Here is a 19506-nt window from a genome sequence, read left to right on the forward strand (position 1 = left end):
AATCGTTACACCCCTACTCATAATACATTGAAGAGTCGGCGCCCGTAAAAGGTAACAGCAGCCCCTTTAAGTCAATAATTATTTTTTTAGCCCATGTAAACGTAGTGAGTGTGTGTCTGGGGGGTGGTGATGTTAGGTTTAGAATGAAGTGGGCGCCCTTTTATAAATAAGTAATAATAAAGGACTCATGGCATCCAGATGACCGAAATTTACTAACAGATTTTCTTTATGTAATTTTTGCTCCTGAAAATGAATCTGTCAGTAGTTTCCCATAATATAATATTTTTTTCAGTAATCATGGTAATAATAACTAGCTGTACATAGAATTCAGACTTGATATGCTCCCCCTCCCTGCATAGCCAGTGTGGACAAAGGCATGGAGCGAACTAATTATTTTTGATCACTTCATTGAATGTTTTCCTTGCCCTGATCCATGATTACTTCAAAACTGATAAGGGTAACATTGTGAGCAAAAAATAACTATAACATAACCACCATTTCTGGAATTCCCAGCTTTTTCATCTTCTCTTCATTATGCACCATAGTTATGGTTTCCATATACTTTTTCAGCATTTCCTCAAGCATCTTGAGGAAAACCTAAGTAGAAGTGGACACAAAATAGAATACTAGTGACTTACCTTCTTTTTCTCCGGTTTTTGAGCGCCAGGGTTGCTTTTCTTTCTAGGTTGGGACAGATGTGTGGATCGATACTGAAATATCCATACCGTCGATTCCATCTTTACTCAAAATATTGATACTTTTAATACTTTAGTTCAGGGCTGTCAAAACTTTTTCCACCAAAGGCCGCATAGTTAAAAGTCAAAATATGCGAGGGTCATAATGAAATGTTTTCATTTAAAAAAATGCTGAAAACAGGTATTGTGTCTACTATGTATTATAGGTCACCAAGTATATTCGTATTATTAGTTAGAAAATTTAAGCTTTTTATACATACCGATTTTTTTTGCTCTTTTTACAAATGTTTCACTCCCTTGTAAGAATAGAATAAAAATTAAAATACTGCCTATACAAAAATATTAATGTTCACATGCAACAGTATTTATTATGGTTGTTGTAATTTTTAAAATAAATTAATAAGTTAGTATATTGTTTTAATTAATTAACTAAACTTTATGTTTTACGTATATTTTATTTTTGAGAGCTTCTAATATACTGAATAAAAAATATAAATGCAACACTTTTGTTTTGGCTCCCATTTTTCACGACTTTACGTCAAAGATCTAAAACTTTTATGATATACATAAATTACCTATTCCTCTCAAATAGTGTTCTGTGTGGAGTTTGCAAGTTCTCCCCGTGAATGCGTGGGTTCCCTCCGGGTACTCCGGCTTCCTCCCACTTCCAAAGACATGCACCTGGGGTTGATTGGCAACACTAAATTGGCCCTAGTGTGTGAATGTGAGTGTGAATGTTGTCTATCTGTGTTGGCCCTGCGATGAGGTGGCGACTTGTGCAGGGTGTACGTTGCCTTCCACCCGATTGTAGCTGAGATAGGCACCAGCGCCCCCCGCGACCCCAAAGGGAATAAGCGGTAGGAAATGGATAGCTGGATGGATAGTGTTCCCAAATCTGTCTAAATCTGTGTTAGTGAGCATTTCTTCTTTGCAAAGATAATAAGGCCACTAAAAACTTAGATGGTTCTCGGTCACATTGCAGCCTGGCACTCGGTGGGATGTGTAGCTTTTGCTTCCAGTGCGACCCTAAAAAGGGACAATCGGTAGTAGGGCTGCGATTCTTTGGGTGTCCCACGATTCGATTCAATATCGATTCTTGGGGTCATGATTCGATAATATATCGATTTTTTTCAATTCGATTCTCGATTCAAAAACGATATTTTTCCGATTCAAAACGATTCTGTATTCATTCAACACATAGGATTTCAGCAGGATCTACCCGAGTCTGCTGACATGCTAGCAGAGTAGTAGATTTAAAAAAAAAAAAAAGCTTATATAATTGTAAAGGACAATGTTTTATCAACTGATTGCAATAATCTCAATTTGTTTTAACTATTAAACAAACCAAAATATGACTTATTTTATCTTTGTGAAAACATTGGACACAGTGTGTTGTCAAGCTAATGAGATGTGATGCAAGCATAAGCCACTGTGACACTATTGTTCTTTTATTTTTATTTTTTATAAATGTCTAATGATAATGTCAATGAGGGATTTTTAATCACTGCTATGCTGAAATTATAACTAATATTGATACTGTTGTTGATAATATTCATTTTTGTTTCACTACTTTTGGTTTGTTCTGTGTCGTGTTTGTGTCTTCTCTCAATTGCTCTGTTTATTGCAGTTCTGAGTGTTGCTGGGTCAGGTTTGGTTTTGGAATTGGATTGCATTGTTATGGTATTGCTGTGTGGTGGTTTGTTGGATTGATTAAAAATAAAAAATAAATTAAAAATAAAATAGATTTTTAAAAAATGAGAATCGATTCTGAATCACACAACGTCTTCGATTCGATTCGTATTCGAATCGATTTTTTTCCCCACACCCCTAAGCGGTAGTGTATTGGATGGATGGATAATTGTTTTCCATCCATTTTCTACAGCTTATTCCCTTTTGGGGGGGCACTGGCGCCTATCTCAGCTACAATCGGGCGGAAGGCGGGGTACACCCTGGACAAGTCGCCACCTCATCGCAGGGCCAACACAGATAGACAGACAACATTCACACTCAGATTCACACACACGGGGCAATTTAGTGTTGCCAATCAACCTATCCCCAGGTGCATGTTTTTGAAAGTGGGAGGAAGCCGGAGCACCCGGAGGGAACCCACGCATTCACGGGGAGAACATGCAAACTCCACACAGAAAGATCCCGAGCCTGGATTTGAACCCAGGACTGCAGGAACTTCGTATTGTAAGGCAGACGCACTAACCCCTCTGCCACCGTGAAGCCCATGATTGTATTGTTTTCTTGATTAAAAAAAAAAAGTTACTTCAAAAAAAGTATTTTGAACGATCTGGCACCACATCAAAGAGCCGCAAATCTATCTTTCATCCAATCGCATAGAACACAGTAAAAATGTTCTTTGCTACGTCACAAAGACGAGAATAATTCAAAGGAACAACCGATTACTAACATCACGTAACAGCTTCTCTCGCGTTAGCATGTGTTCAAAGCGTCCAGCAGGGGGCGTGCGAGAGGCGCGTGGCGGCGAAGAGGAGGGAGGAGGTAATAATGTGGGCGGGGCTTCACTCCTATTGTCCGTTGGTCGTATGTACAGACGGACACGAGTGACTTTTCAAAAGTTTGCACGGCGTCCACACCGTTTGTGCTCCCGGTGGGACCAGCTCGACCACCGGGCCCGAACCAGCGGAGGGACGCGCGGGGGTGTGTACGCACAGGACGACGCCGGACGCGGGAGGACTTTTTTGGGAAGAAAGACATAAGTTTTTGTTTCTCATTTTTCTTTCATCCTGCCCGAGGATCCATGAGGAGGTTCGTGGAATGACACACGAGTGGGATCATCCTGTTGGATTAAGATAAACTGGCAACATGGACAACTTCTTCACGGAGGTAAGAAAACTGCTGCCCTTTTACTTTTCTTATGCATATGTGACGTCATCTTGCATTTACCTGGGAGTTCTTCGAGTGCAAAAAAGTCAGCACTGACGATGGAACCTGTGCTTGGAGAGAATGAATGTATTTATGAATGAATGAATGTAAAGTGGGTGGTGCTGGAGGGACAAGCGGTAGGAAATGGATGGATGGATGTAATTTGTCATATCAGAGAACAGTGCTGGTCTGCCTGGATGGAGTCCCAGGAGAGCTCAGGCATTTCCTCTTCCCAGAGGAAGACTGGATGTGGTTTTATTGACACTTTCATGACTGTCACATGACTTGTCCACATTCAGGAGACTTTCAATCAATCAATCAATCAATCAATCAATGATTATTTATATAGCCCTAAATCACTAGTGTCTCAAAGGGCTGCACAAACCACAACGACATCCTCGGTAGACTGGCATCATACTTGAAATGTTCAATTTTAATTTTCCTGAAGGACTCAGCAAAAATGGTAAATGGTTGCACAAACCCCATTTCCATATGAGTTGGGAAATTGTGTTAGATGTAAATATAAACGGAATACAATGATTTGCAAATCATTTTCAACCCATATTCAGTTGAATATGCTACAAAGACAACATATTTGATGTTCAAACTGATAAACATTTTTTTTTGTGCAAATATACATTAACTTTAGAATTTGATGCCAGCAACACGTGACAAAGAAGTTGGGAAAGGTGGCAATACATACTGATAAAGTTGAGGAATGCTCATCAAACACTTATATGGAACATCCCACCGGTGTGCAGGCTCATTGGGAACAGGTGGCTGCCATGATTGGGTATAAAAGCAGCTTCCATGAAATGCTACGTAATTCACAAACAAGGATGGGGGTGAGTGTCACCACTTTGTAAGCAAATTGTCGAACAGTTTCAGAACAACATTTCTAAATGAGCTACTGCAAAGAATTGAGGGATTTTACCGTCTACATTCCGTAAAGCAACATATGTTGTCATCGAAGCAACGTTATCATGGACGCCCCTGCTTATTTCAGTGGGACAAGTGTTACAACAGCGAGAGTGCCGGTACTTTCCTGGCCCGCCTGCAGTCCATACCCATCCCCCATCGAAAATGTGTGGCATGTTATGAAGCGTAAAATATGACAGCCGAGACCCCGGACTGTCGAACGACTGAAGCTCTCCATAAAACAGGAATGGGAAGTAATTCCACTTTCAAAGCTTCAACAATTAGTTTCCTCAGTTCCCAAACGTTTATTGAGTGTTGTTAAAAGAAAAGCTGATGCAACACAGTGGTGAACATGCCCTTTCCCAACTACTTTAGGGCGGTATAGCTCAGTTGGTAGAGCGGCCGTGCCAGCAACTTAAGGGTTGCAGGTTCGATACCCGCTTCCGCCACCCTAGTCACTGCCGTTGTGTCCTTGGGCAAGACACTTTACCCACCTGCTCCCAGTGCCACCCACACTGGTTTAAATGTACAAATTAGATATTGGGTTTCACTCTGTAAAGCGCTTTGAGTCACTAGAGAAAGAACGCTATATAAATATAACTCACTTCACTTCACACTTCACTTTGGCACATGTTGCAGCCATGAAATTCTAAGTTAATTCTTATTTGCAAAAAAAAAATTAAGTTTAAGAGTTTGAACATCAAATATCTTGTCTTTGTAGTGAATTCAATTGAATATGGGTTGAAAAGGATTTGCAAATCATTGTATTCCATTTATGTTTACATCAAACACAATTTCCCAACTCATATGGAAACGGGGTTTGTACTTGTATATCGCTTTTCTACCCCTTTTTAAGGACCCCAAAGCGCTTTGACAGTATTTCCACATTCACCCATTCACACACACATTCACACACTGATGGCGGGAGCTGCCATGCAAGGCGCAAACCAGGTTCCCATCAGGAGCAAGGGTGAAGTGTCTTGCCCAAGGACACAACGGACGTGACTAGGATGGTAGAAGGTGGGGATTGAACCAGTAACCCTCAGATTGCTGGCACGGCCACTCTCCCAACTTCGCCACGCCGTCCCCGGTCGTCCAGAAAGTACCATATAGCTATCTATCTATCTTGGTGTTGGCCCTTGAACTATCTGACATGGTGTGCCAGCTGATATGACTACCAGCATCAGACCTAGACTTGGGAGTCAAGACAAGATTCAGAAATTAAAAAAGCATCTTTGTTCTAGCTTGGAAGTCCTGAGAGGATATTGTTTTGGACCTAATCAGGACTCAAATGAAAGGTTTTGTAGTATTTGTCCTGACTTCAGAAGACAAAAGCCTCTAGTACCCCAGCTTTAGTACTGTACCAAAGACATGTTACTTGATGAAGTACAGGTAAATGTACACTAGTGTGCCGTGAGATACAGTCTGGTGTGCTGTGGGAGATGATGTAATTTCACCTTATTGGGTTAAAAATATTTTTTGCAAACCAGTAATTTTAGTCTGCAAATTATGTGTTGTTGTTGAGTGTCGGTGCTGTCTAGAGCTCGGCAGAGTAACCGTGTAATACTCTTCTATATCAGTAGGTGGCAGCCGGTAGCTAATTGCTTTGTAGATGTAAGAAACAGCGGTAGGCAGTATGCAGGTAGAAAGGTATCTAATGCTCAAACAAAAAGTAAACAAAATGTGAGTGCCCCCAAGAAAAGGCATTGAAGCTTAGGGAAGGCTATGCAGAATGAAACCAAAACTGAACTGGCTACAAAGTAAACAAAAACAGAATGCCGGAGGACAGCAAAGACTTACTGGGGAGCAAAGATGGCGTCCACAATGTACATTCATACATGACTTGACAATCACCATTGTCCCCACAAAGAAGGATAAAAACAGGAAAATACCCCAAAAAGACAAAAAGCAACCAAAAAAGGAGCGCAAGACAAGAACTGAGACACTACACAAAGGAAAACCGCAAAAAAATTAAAATAATTCACGACGTGATGTGACAGGTAGTGACAGTACACCTACTTTGAGAGTAGAGCTATATTGATGCATGGTTGGTTATGGTTTAAAGTCATATCCAACAATTGCGACAACGACTTATTACTGTCAATTGAGTTTCATTTTTTAATGATTTCTGCTGGTGGTGTGCCTCTGGATTTTTTTCGACGCAAAATGTGTGATAAACACTGGGTTAGAAAATAGGTCGCAAGGTTTTGGACTGACTTTGGACTTGCTGGAAAGAAAGCTGGAGCAGGTATCTTAAGGTCGAGATCAGAGGTTGAGATCTTGTAATCTAGCCAGTTGTTAGATATGTATTTAGCATCATCAGACCTTTACTACTTGAAGAACTTTACCAGATGGTGTGTGACTGCTAGTTCAGAGGTAGATTTGGGGCTTTTCAATGCAGGACAACAATTTCGGACCTTAGAACAATCCTAAATATTGTGGTAGACTTATTAGAGCAGGGGTTTCAAGCTCATTTTAGATCGGGGGCCACATGGAGAAAAATCTACTTCCAAGTGGGCTGGACTGGTAAAATCACAGCACAATAACTTAAAAATAAAGACAACTTTAGATTGTTTTCTTTGTTTAAAAATAGAAGAAGCACATTCTGAAAATGTACAAACCATAATGTTGTTGGGGCTTTTTTACACTGACATGTTGTGGTTAACAGTATTTTATCTTTATTTGTCGTTATTTATACTTTCTGAATAAACTCTGTGATAATGTTTAGCAGTCAACTAATTGGTGTTAATTTTCAATTTATCAAGATAAAAAATGAAAATCAAATTACAGTAAGGCTTCACGGTGGCAGAGGGGTTAGTGCGTCTGCCTCACAATACGAAGGTCCTGCAGTCCTGGGTTCAAATCCAGGCTCGGGATCTTTCTGTGTGGAGTTTGCATGTTCTCCCCGTGAATGCGTGGGTTCCCTCCGGGTACTCCGGCTTCCTCCCACCTCCAAAGACATGCACCTGGGGATAGGTTGATTGGCAACACTAAAATTGGCCCTAGTGTGTGAGTGTGAATGTTGTCTGTCTATCTGTGTTGGCCCTGTGATGAGGTGGCGACTTGTCCAGGGTGTACCCCGCCTTCTGCCCGATTGTAGCTGAGATAGGCGCCAGCGCCCCCCGCGCCCCCGAAAGGGAATAAGCGGTAGAAAATGGATGGATGGATGAAATTACAGTAAGTTATTTATGTAGTTTGCTCGATTTCCTCGACTGGTGCACTAACATCATGTGGGTAATTTTTTTTTACATATGTATCATAATCTACAAAGATACAAATAATTGATATTGTGAAATCCAGTGGACACATTTAGAACAGCAGTTTCTTTCATTCCAAAATTTTGGCTAATTTTTATACTGAGCAAACTCATTACGCGGGCTGGATAAAACCTGTTCGCGGGCCTGATCCGGCCTGCGGGCCGTACGTTTGACACCACTGGGTTAGCGAATCGGCCGCAAGGTTTTGGATTGACTTTGGACTTGCTAAAAGGAAAGCTGGAACAGGTATCTTAAGGTCAAGATCAGAGGTTGGAATTTTGTCGTCTAGCCAGTTAGATATTTATTTAGCGTCATCAGACCGTAGGTGTGTGATTAAGCTCTGATGATGACGAGGCCACCAAACCGGTTCTTGTCCTTGGGTGTAACGGTTGATCTGAGCAACCGTTAAACATTCCTCCTTCCGGGTTTGCGTTTCGAGCCAGTCGGGCTCCCAAGCAGCGGTCAAAGTTCACATGGGTGAGAGAGCACTAGATGGTGTGCAAACACTCGCCTCGTTGGGAATGTGTCTGTGCTCTCATCTCAAATATCCTCTGCGATGTGCTGGTTTATCGCCGTGGAAACAAAGAGGCCCACATGGAAGTGTTGGACTGGGAGCTGAGACGACGCCATCCTAGTAGGTCCTAGGTGTCAAAGTCAAGGCCCTTGGGCCAGATCCGGCCCGCGAATGAACTATCTATGGCCCCCGGGATGATATCATATTTGATTAGTATTACAACAGGCCCGCAGACCACAGCCACCTGCTGCTGTTTTGCAAGCACCAATACTCCATTCGCCACAATGGAACAGTAGCCCGCGAACTAACTGCAACGCCGCAAGTGGCTCTCGGCTTCATTATTTATCAGCATTCAGGGCAGATGTAAACTTTAAGCAACCACCCACCCCAATAATGGCTAAACAGAATGTGGACGGTGAGAACAGGGGTTTCAAGCCAGGTAGGAGGCAGAGTACATGTTCATGGAGGTAAAAGTCAAACCTGTGTGTCTTCTGTGTGGAAAAATTGTAGCTGTAATGAAAGAACATAATCTAAAAAGGTACTATGAAACATCTAAGAAAGACAAAGACAAGAATATGGACATGGAACAAAGGCTACAGAAGGTGGAAGTATTAAAACTAGGTCTTAAGTCCCAGCCGGCTCTGTTTAAAAAAGCAACATCGCAAAGCTATGGTGTCGTTTTGATAACTGACACCATGTTTAATTATAATTGTAATATGAATGTGTTGGGGCAGTATGCAGATTTCACCAATGCGGCGGTTTGTAGAAACAATCGGTTGCTTTTCCAAACATTTTTAATAAACTGCCAATGTTAGAATGCTAAACAGGAAGTGCTTAAGTTAAGTTCAGTGGTTGTGTAAAAACACTGAGACAAAGTCTATAAGTTCGTTGTGTTCTTCATGGTGTTTTTAAAGCTGCACCAATTTTTTCCTCAGTTTTCATAATGCCAAGAGGATTATTTGTAGTATGTAAATTTTCAGAATGTATTAGTTATATTTTCGGCCAAAGACAGTCAAAGAAGATAAACTGAAATTGGCTTTATTTTTAAGTTATTATGCCATGATTTTATCAGTCCGGCCCGCTTGGGAATTGATTTTCCTTCATGCGGCCCTTAAGCTAAAATGTGTTTGACACCCCTGTAATCTAGATGGTGCTAACAAGATGCTAACAGGCCTTTTAAATGATGAATTGGTTATACTAGTATAGCGCATTTCTACCTTCAAGACACTCAAAGGGTTCTTCCGAGGATGTCGTAGTCGTAATGGTTTGTACAGTCCTTTGAGACATTTGTGATTTAGGGCTATATAAATAAACATTGATTGATTGAAAGCGCTTTAACACTATTTCCACATTCACCCATTCAAACATTCACACACTGATGGCGGGAGCTGCCATGCAAGGCCCTAACCACGACCCACCAGGAGCAAGGGTGGAATAGTTTGCTCAATGACGCTACAGAGGCGATTAGGATGGCGCAAGCCGGGGATCGAACCAGGTCGAGCCACGCCATTCCAAGTCAAAGAAACATGTTTTAGTTAGAGGCTTCATTAAGCTTGTTTTAAAACGACACCAAGATCAACACTGTTGTGAAAACATGCCTCAAGTTCCATGCCCTTATTTGCTCCACTTCCCAGGTCTCATGAGGTCTTTCACAACAAACAGGACCCTCACGTGAGAAGAATTTAGTCCACTAACACCTTTGTGCTTTTTAACACAAAGTGGCGCCACCTGCTGGTTTGAAGTTTCCTTTCTGAAAGACTAAGTTGAAGGTCTGGGATGTGTTGGCAATGTCTGTCAGCGTCATTAAACGACGCACAACTTCACAACATCAGCTTTGATGTTATCAGACGATAATCATTCACAAGTCATTACTTCATCTGTCAAACAACATAACCAGCCTGCTTGGCAAACGAGAGAGTTTGTGCATGTTTAGACACAGTTGGCCTGTTGGCGTTTCGCAGGTTGTGTTTATATTTGAACATTTAAACTGAGGCGTCACCTAAAAACCAATCAGAGCACAGGTGGGCGGGCCTCGTGTGTGTGTGTGTGTGTGTGTGTGTGTGTGTGTGTGTGTGTGTGTGTGTGTGTGTGTGTGTGTGTGTGTGTGTGTGTGTGTGTGTGTGTGTGTGTTTACATGCACACACCACAGTGTCAAAGTTTTTTTTGCAGTGTAGGCACATGGCTCCCATGTTGTCAGAGAATCCTAACAGAAAGTGATGTTAAAAAGTATATTCCTGACTTTTGAAGACTTAAGAGTTGAATGCATTCCTCATTTTATGTTTTCTCTGACTGAAAAGGGTCATATTATGATTTTTTTTGTACATTTAAAACACTTCCTTAAGGTCTACATAACATGTAATTGGGGTTCTTTGGTCAAAATGTTCCATAAATTATGTTTTACAAACTGTAAAACATAGTATATGTTGAGGGTGGGTTTTATTTACGTGCCTCCACTTCGACAGTGTCATCTTTTTGTAGTTTTTAGCGCTTCCATAGCGAGTCTACTGACAGATATAAATATATAAAACTATACTTTGTATTTGAAATTAAAACGGCGGAGGAGGCTTGTGCATGTACCAGCCAGTCTGCTCCACAGCAAAATAGCAGAAAGGGATCCTATTCACCACAGCGCTGACTACAATAGCAGATGACATAAACGGATCATCCGGTTACGTTTTTCCCAACCAGTTACATTAAAGGTTTAGCAAATTTTTTGTAGGAAGAAAGGCAAGATAGTTTTATAAATATCTCTGCAATGCCTCCATGGTTTGATTTAAAATTTTCGGAACTTGTGCACATCCCAAATACAAAACAACAGGTACCAAGAGGTAAGAAAAGTTGGTTATGGCTGGTATGTACCCCTGCGTCACGTAGCTTGCCTCCCCTCTGACAGCGTCTTGTTTTTTTTTTTTCAATAGCTCTTTTGTGGAGGGTGGCGCGTGACTTGTAATTCTCTTCCCAAAACCCTAAGGAGCAGTGTTTTCTATTTGAGCAACCACAACTCATGCTGACTTATCTTCATGCGAGGGAGACCGAGAAAGAGCTCTTCTAGTTTGTAGCAGTGGTTGTAAACGTGTAAAGAATGGTGTCTGAAGTAACATCCACTTTATTGTTAGTGCAGGAACGAATCCTTTTGAAGCAACAATCCTTTTCATTGTTCACATTGCTTCGAAACCGGAAGAGAGGATGTTTGCAAAGGTGGGCTGTGCAACCCCTGAACGAGTTGCGGCTGAGGATAGGCGAATTTGCAAAGCTTTTCGACAGTTTGGGACATTGGACTAGAGAGAGCTATGTAATTGAAATAACTATTGTAACGATCTGCTGGTGTCAATGTTTATTTTCATGTGTTCTCAATGTTCAGAGCTCTCTTGTTCGTGGACATACCGTGCCTGAAATATGATTGACGGAGAATGAGGAAGTGTTGTGTGTGTTTGAGAGAAAAAGACGCGTGTGCATGAGAAGGAGTGTGTCAGAATTGAACTAGTTGTTAGCACAAGATTGGCAATAAAAGTTAAAAGAGCGTCATACTTTGTCTAACTTTTTCTGAGCACAACAACAATATAAGCCGAAAAATGACACATTCAGTAATTATTTGATTAACACGTTAAGACAGTGGTCTTAATGTGCCGCAGAAGAATTTTTTATTACGGTAATTTTGTTTTTATTTTTTAAAATTTTTTCATTAATGTTTTTTTTTTAATTAAATCAACATAAAAAACACAAGATACAATTACAATTAGTGCACCAACTCAAAAATAAGGCTGCGGGACAAATTATCAAGCGTTGACCGGTCCGCAGCTACAAAAAGGTTGGGGACCACTGCATTAAGATATTAAGTGCACAATATCAGTTTGCATGCAAATGTTCAATCACTGTTGTTTAATTTCAAACAATAATTTGGGCATTTCAAGCACAGCGTCTGCTATCCTGTGCTTTACGGCAAAAGCTGACCAATCACAGCTCTGCGGTCCACGCCGCCGCTCATATGAAGTTAGGATTTTTGGAAGGCGCACCGTGCATGTCAGGGTTTGCGGGAATGTATGCAGGGGGAGGAGCAAGACAGCATCGCTTATGCAAGTTACGTGACGCAAGAATATAAACCAGACTTAAAGGGGAACTGCACTTTTATTATTTTTTTTGGCTATTTTACACAATCATTATGAAAGACATCCATCCATCCATTTTCTACCGCTTATTCCCTTTGGGGTAATGGGGGGCGCTGGTGCCTATCTCAGCCACAATCGGGCGGAAGGCGGGGTACACCCCGGATAAGTCGCCACCTCATCGCAGGGCCAACACAGATAGACAGACAACATTCACACTCACATTCACACACTAGGGACCATTTAGTGTTGCCAATCAACCTTATGAAAGACATGACGGATAGATTTTTAAAATGCATTGTAAATATTAAATAAAAGTCCAATTACTGCGCAGAAAATGGGAGCTCCACCATTCCACCCATAAAATCCGATAAATAACCATTGAAAAAGCGCCAACAATACTCAATTTACATTTTGTTACTTGAATATTAGCCAGGTGTTCGTGATATTGTTACTATCAGCGCTAACACAGACAAACTATTTATAGCAGCGCCATTATTCACCTCGGTCGCCGTGATCATCTGCTGTTTCCTCGCTTCATTGCTCCCTGTAAGCCAATTTTAGATCATAAATCATGCATTTCACAGAACAATGGATGGCTGAGGAGCTCATTTGACAAATTGGGACACTTTGACCACCATTTAGGACCTGGAACTATCTGAAAATACTTGTTAGCCCCGTTTCTTCTCGAGGTATATGACACATTTTTTTATTTAAATGGGAATATTTGAGGGCAGCACTGTGGGACAGGGGTTAGTGCATGTGCCTCACAATCACAGGTCCTGAGTAGTCCTGAGTTCAATCCCGGGCTCGGGATCTTTCTGTGTGGAGTTTTCGGGTCCTCCCCGTGACTGCGTGGGTTCCCTCCGGGTACTCCGGCTTCCTCCCACTTCCAAAGACATGCACCTGGGGATAGGTTGATTTTCAACACTAAATTGGCCCTAGTGTGTGAATGTGAGTGTGAATGTTGTCTGTCTGTCTGTGTTGGCCCTGCGGTGAAGTGGCGACTTGTCCGGGTGGTGTACCCCGCCTACCGCCCGAATGCAGCTGAGAAAGGCTCCCGCACCCCCCGCGAACCCAAAAGGAACAAGTGGTAGAAAAAAATGGGAATATTTGAGCATCCAAGCGTCTGCATCCTAATGACAGCAGACCTTGTACAGTAAGAGATGGTTATAAGCTTTGTTGGCTCTCATAAAGTCTGCAGTGAGCAGAAATCAGTGATGAAAACACAATACCATGAATTGATTAACGTGGACCCAGACTTAAACAAGTTGAAAAGCTTATTTGTGTGTTACCATTTAGTGGTCAATTGTAGCAATCTACTGGTACAAATGTAACTTAGATATTGGGTGTCACTATGTAAAGCGCTTTGAGTCACTTGAGAAAAGCGCTATATAAATATAATTCACACTTATAAAAGTTTCAATCAATCAATCAAAAACAAAAGCAAACGTTATGATGCGTTTTTTTAAGTTAATGCAGCGTGTATGCTTAAAATGATCAAAATATATAAATAATAAATATTATTTTAAATACGCCTGTTACTACATTACATATACGAATACATCATGTATAAATGGTTTTTAGGGGCTCTATAGCCTGAATTGAACGGCTCCATTGTAGGTGGACTTTTAAACGCATTTATTTAATATTAAGAATGCATTCAGGGCAGCACGGTGAAAGAGGGGTTATTGCAGGGGTCGGGAACCTTTTTGGCTGAGAGAGCCATGAAAGCCAAATCTTTTAAAATGTATTTCCATGAGAGCCTTATATAATTTTTTTAACACTGAATACAACTAAATGCGTGCATTTTTAAATAACGTCAACATTTTTTGAGTACAATAACTCTCATATTCTTTTTAATAACATTTTTATTCTGAAGCTAACCAATAATAAATAGAACACTTTTACCATTAATGCGCCTTCTTGAACAGATGCATTAGAAAACGAATGGATGGATTAAAATGCAGGAGAATGTTTTGTATTTTGAATTTTTTTTTTAACTCCAATTACCAGTGGAAATATTAATTTCTAATCGTATTAAGCAATGTCGGCTAAGATTAATCTGAGAGCCAGATGCATCCATCAAAAAGCCAGATCTGGCTCTAGAGCCATAGGTTCCCTACCCCTGGGTTAGTGCATCTGCCTCACAATACGAAGGTCCTGAGCAGTCCTGGGTTCAATCCCGGGCTCGGGATCTTTCTGTGTGGAGTTTGCATGTTCTCCCCGTGACTGCGTGGGTTCCCTCTGGTGTGTGGATGTGGGTGTGGGTGTTGTCTGTCTCTCTGTGTTGGCCTTGTGATGAGGTGGCGACTTGTCCAGGGTGTACCCCGCCTCCTGCCCGAATGCAGCTGAAATAAGCTCCAGCGACCGAAAAAGGTACAAGCGGTAAAAAATGGATGGATGGATGTAGAATGCATTAAAAAAAAAATCCATCCGTCATGTCTTTCATAATGATTGTGAACGATCGGCAAAGTTAAAAAAAAAAAAGTGCAGTTCCCCTTAAAGTCTGATCTAGTGAATCCTTGTCGGTCTGCAGACTATATCTGTGGGCGGGGCTTGAGCGCTATGTAGGCTAGTTAGCTAGCATGTGTAATAAGATACCTGCTAGCTAGCAGCCTGAGAGGAATTTAAATAGCTTGCAGAACGTCTGAGAACAACTGGGAATTTTTGCAATTCCCGACCAATCTCCTCCAGCTGACCAATCAGACGAGGTCCGCAACTTCCTGTCTCCTGCTGCTTGTTTTAAGAAGATGATTGTCTGACGCAGGCTGCTGGCTTCTAGTTATCAAGTAACACTCGCCGAAGGAAGCAGAACGGCTGGCGGCGGGCCAGGAGCGCTCCAAACTACTTTCACGGCCCTCGGCCAGCTGCAGATCTGCCAGCGGCTCCGCACGGAATCAAATAATGCAGTGTCTCCCACTTTTGTCTTCGTTTGCTCCTCCAGCTGCAGCTGCTTCCAACAACTTGCACATCTTTGTCGTTCAACTTCAGGGACCTTTGTTGACTCTGATCTGCTAATAATCAGTCACAACCTAAGGTTTGTCTGCAGGCATTAGCGTCCATGTGATGAACTTTCTGAAAGACTCAAAACAATTCTAAAATAACAACAACAAAGATCCATTAGCGCCAACCTCTATTTGATAATACAACTTTAACATTTGACAACCAAATAATAAAACAAGGTGACTCTGTAAAAAATCTGGGTATTATCTTCGACCCAACTCTCTCCTTTGAGTCACACATTAAAAGCGTTACTAAAACGGCCTTCTTTCATCTCCGTAATATCGCTAAAATTCGCTCCATTTTGTCCACTAAAGACGCTGAGATCATTATCCATGCGTTTGTTACGTCTCGTCTCGATTACTGTAACGTATTATTTTCGGGTCCCCCCATGTCTAGCATTAAAAGATTACAGTTGGTACAAAATGCGGCTGCTAGACTTTTGACAAGAACAAGAAAGTTTGATCATATTACGCCTGTACTGGCTCACCTGCACTGGCTTCCTGTGCACTTAAGATGTGACTTTAAGGTTTTACTACTTACGTATAAAATACTACACGGTCTAGCTCCATCCTATCTTGCCGATTGTATTGTACCGTATGTCCCGGCAAGAAATCTGCGTTCAAAAGACTCTGGCTTATTAGTGATTCCTAGAGCTCAAAAAAAGTCTGCGGGCTATAGAGCGTTTTCCGTTCGGGCTCCAGTACTCTGGAATGCCCTCCCGGTAACAGTTCGAGATGCTACCTCAGTAGAAGCATTTAAGTCTCATCTTAAAACTCATCTGTATACTCTAGCCTTTAAATAGACCTCCTTTTTAGACCAGTTGATCTGCCGCTTCTTTTCTTTCTCCTATGTCCCCCCCTCCCTTGTGGAGGGGGTCCGGTCCGATGACCATGGATGAAGTACTGACTGTCCAGAGTCGAGACCCAGGATGGACCGCTCGTCGGGACCCAGGATGGACCGCTCGCCTGTATCGGTTGGGGACATCTCTACGCTGCTGATCCGCTTGAGATGGTTTCCTGTGGACGGGACTCTCACTGCTGTCTTGGAGCCACTATGGATTGAACTTTCACAGTATCATGTTAGACCCGCTCGACATCCATTGCTTTCGGTCCCCTAGAGGGGGGGGGTTGCCCACATCTGAGGTCCTCTCCAAGGTTTCTCATAGTCAGCATTGTCACTGGCGTCCCACTGGATGTGAATTCTCCCTGCCCACTGGGTGTGAGTTTTCCTTGCCCTTTTTTGGGTTCTTCCGAGGATGTTGTAGTCGTAATGATTTGTGCAGTCCTTTGAGACATTTGTGATTTGGGGCTATATAAATAAACATTGATTGATTGATTGATTGAACTTGCTTGTTAGCCGTCCCGCTTCTTTTTGAGTGAACACTAACTTAAATATGCTGACTCATGAGGGTAGTATTGATTTGTTGTAATTGCAGCCTCCATTAGGACTTTATTAACGTGACTTTTAAATCGTATCAAATATTCATGTTGATTCTGACGCGGCATTAAAAGCTTTTTACGAGGCAAGAAGATGTTCCATAAACTAAAAGTTTTTAAAGTACCAGTAGAGTAGATAGGCTTCACGGTGGCAGAGGGGTTAGTGCATCTGCCTCACAATACGAAGGTCCTGCAGCCCTGGGTTCAAATCCAGGCTCGTGATCTTTCTGTGTGGAGTTTGCATGTTCTCCCCGTGAATGCGTGGGTTCCCTCCGGGTACTCCGGCTTCCTCCCACCTCCAAAGACATGCACCTGGGGATAGGTTGATTGGCAACACTAAATTGGCCCTAGTGTGTGAATGTGAGTGTGAGTGTTGTCTGTCTATCTGTGTTGGTCCTGCGATGAGGTGGCGACTTGTCCAGGGTGTACCACGCCTTCCGCCCGATTGTAGCTGAGATAGGCGCCAGCGCCCCCCGCGACCCCGAAAGGGAATAAGCGGTAGAAAATGGATGGATGGATAGAGTAGATAAACAAGTTGCCTCTACAGTCGTGGTCAAAAGTTTACACCCACTTGTAAAATACATAATGTCATGGCTGTCTTGAGTTTTCAATAATTTCTACAACTCCTATTTTTGTGGTGGAGTGATTGGAGCACATACTTGTTTGTCCCAAAAAACATTCATGAAGTTTGGTTCTTTTATGAATTTATGGGTATACTGAAAATGTGACCAAATCTGCTGGGTGAAAAGTATACATACAGCAATGTTAATCTTTGGTTACATGCCCCTTGACAAATTTCACTGCAATAAGGTGCTTATGGTAGCCATCCACAAGCTTCTGGTAAGCTTCTGGTTGAATTTTTTACCACTCCTCTTGACAAAAGTAGTGCAGTTCAGCTAAATTTGTTGGTTTTCTGACATGGACTTTTTTCTTCAGCATTGTCCACACATTTAAGTCAGCATTTTGGGAAGGCCATTCTAAAACCTTAATTCTAGCCTGATTTAGCCATTCTTTTACCACTTGTGATGTGTGTTCGGGGTCATTATCCTGTTGGAACGCCCAACTGCGCCCAAGGCCCAACCTCCGGGCTGATGATTTTAGGTTGTCCTGAAGATTTTGGAGGTAATCCTCCTGTTTCATTGTCCCATTTACTCTCTGTAAAGCACCAGTTCCATATGCAGCAAAACAGGCCCAGAGCATAATACTACCACCACCATGATTAACGGTAGGGGTGGTGTTCCTGGGAATAAACATATTGTTGGGTATTGTGGCCATACCAGCTCAATTTTTGTTTCATCTGACCACGGAACTTTCCTCCAGAAGGTCCATGTGATGTCTCCACCAAAGCTCCTCTAAACAGATCTAGCTTTACCGAAACACCAAGCATCATGTAGCAGTATTGCTAAGTGCTAAACAACAAATACAAACTACAAACATAACCCGTGCGTCATTCATTGCAATGACAGAAGAGTAAAAGTATTTGAAATTGTGGCAATAATACTCCCTGATTTATTTATTTTTTAATCTTCCCCTTGTTCTTTTTTATATTGTTGTTCACTTTTACTCCTAGGTAATCTATGTTAATAAAAAAAAAAATCAAATATCAAAGAACGTGACGTCGTAGAAGCTCAATCGTAAAAAATTGCATGCCTAGGATGTGACGTAGCCTTTGCATATGCGTGGGCCGATCGTGTCTTCCGGTACCGATCATGTAGTGACAGTAAGAGACAGGGCTGAGCAATATGGTCGAAAACTATATTATTAAATGTTTTTATATTGATAGATAGCGATAATTATTGATACTTTTTATGTCTTATTTAAGCCTGCCAATAAATACAGTAAAACAACTTCCAACTTCCTGAGGGTGTTATTTATTAGTGGAGATAAATAACACCCTTAAAACGTTTTCAACCCTACCTGACACTGATTGAGTTAAATAGGAGCTCTAGGGCGGGGGTCAGGAACCCGCGGCTCTAGAGCCACATGCGGCTCTTAAGTGGTGCCCTGGTGGCTCCATGGAGTTTTTTCAAAAATGCATGGAAATGGAAAAAAAATTGGGGTGAAAGATCTGTTTTTTGTTGTAATATGCTTTCTGTCGGAGTACAAACAGAACACAAACCTGCTGAATTGTAACAAAGCTCACTGTTTAATATGTGTGTGTTTATGCTTCACTGATTAGAGTATTTGGTGAGCGCCGTATTGTCCTACTAATTTCAGCGGCCCTTGAACTAACTTTTGGGTGGACTGTGACTGACCAGTTTGTTTACATGTTTAACTTTCTCCGACATTGCCACAAAAAGAAGTGTTTTATGTCACTCCTTTGTCACATTTTGTCCACCAAACGTTTTTTATGCTGTGCCTGAATGCACAAAAGAGAGCTTTGTTGATGTTATTGACTTGTTGGAGTGCTAATGAGGCATATTTGCTCACTGCGTGACTGGTAGCTAATCGATGCTAACATGCTATTTAGGCTAGCTGTATGTACATATTGTATCTTTATGCCCCAATTGTATGTATATTTGAGCTAATTTAATTTGCATGTCTCATGACACATCCGTATGTAATATTGGCTGCATTTCTGATAGTTGTTTGTGAGCCATGTTGTTCCAGACCACAGCAAACTTTACCCAGCTTGCAAAGATTGTAAAAAATCCATTAGAAGAAGACAGCCTGTTGTTTCCTTTA

At 41.7% G+C, this 19506-nt stretch overlaps 1 protein-coding gene across 2 annotated transcripts in view; it reads left to right on the forward strand.

Annotated features, from left to right (window-relative positions):
- The first annotated feature begins 3231 nt into the window (after positions 1-3231).
- myo10 (myosin X) overlaps positions 3232-19506 on the forward strand; it is a 165075-nt gene continuing 148800 nt past the window's right edge. For both annotated transcript variants that reach the window (XM_061920715.1, XM_061920716.1), the window contains exon 1: positions 3232-3548. In XM_061920715.1, the coding sequence (XP_061776699.1) occupies positions 3528-3548 (21 nt within the window). In that variant the 5' untranslated portion in view covers positions 3232-3527. The remainder of the gene's footprint in view (positions 3549-19506) is intronic.

The sequence above is a fragment of the Nerophis ophidion genome, linkage group LG14, assembly GCF_033978795.1.
Source record: "Nerophis ophidion isolate RoL-2023_Sa linkage group LG14, RoL_Noph_v1.0, whole genome shotgun sequence".
NCBI classification, from domain to species: domain Eukaryota; kingdom Metazoa; phylum Chordata; class Actinopteri; order Syngnathiformes; family Syngnathidae; genus Nerophis; species Nerophis ophidion.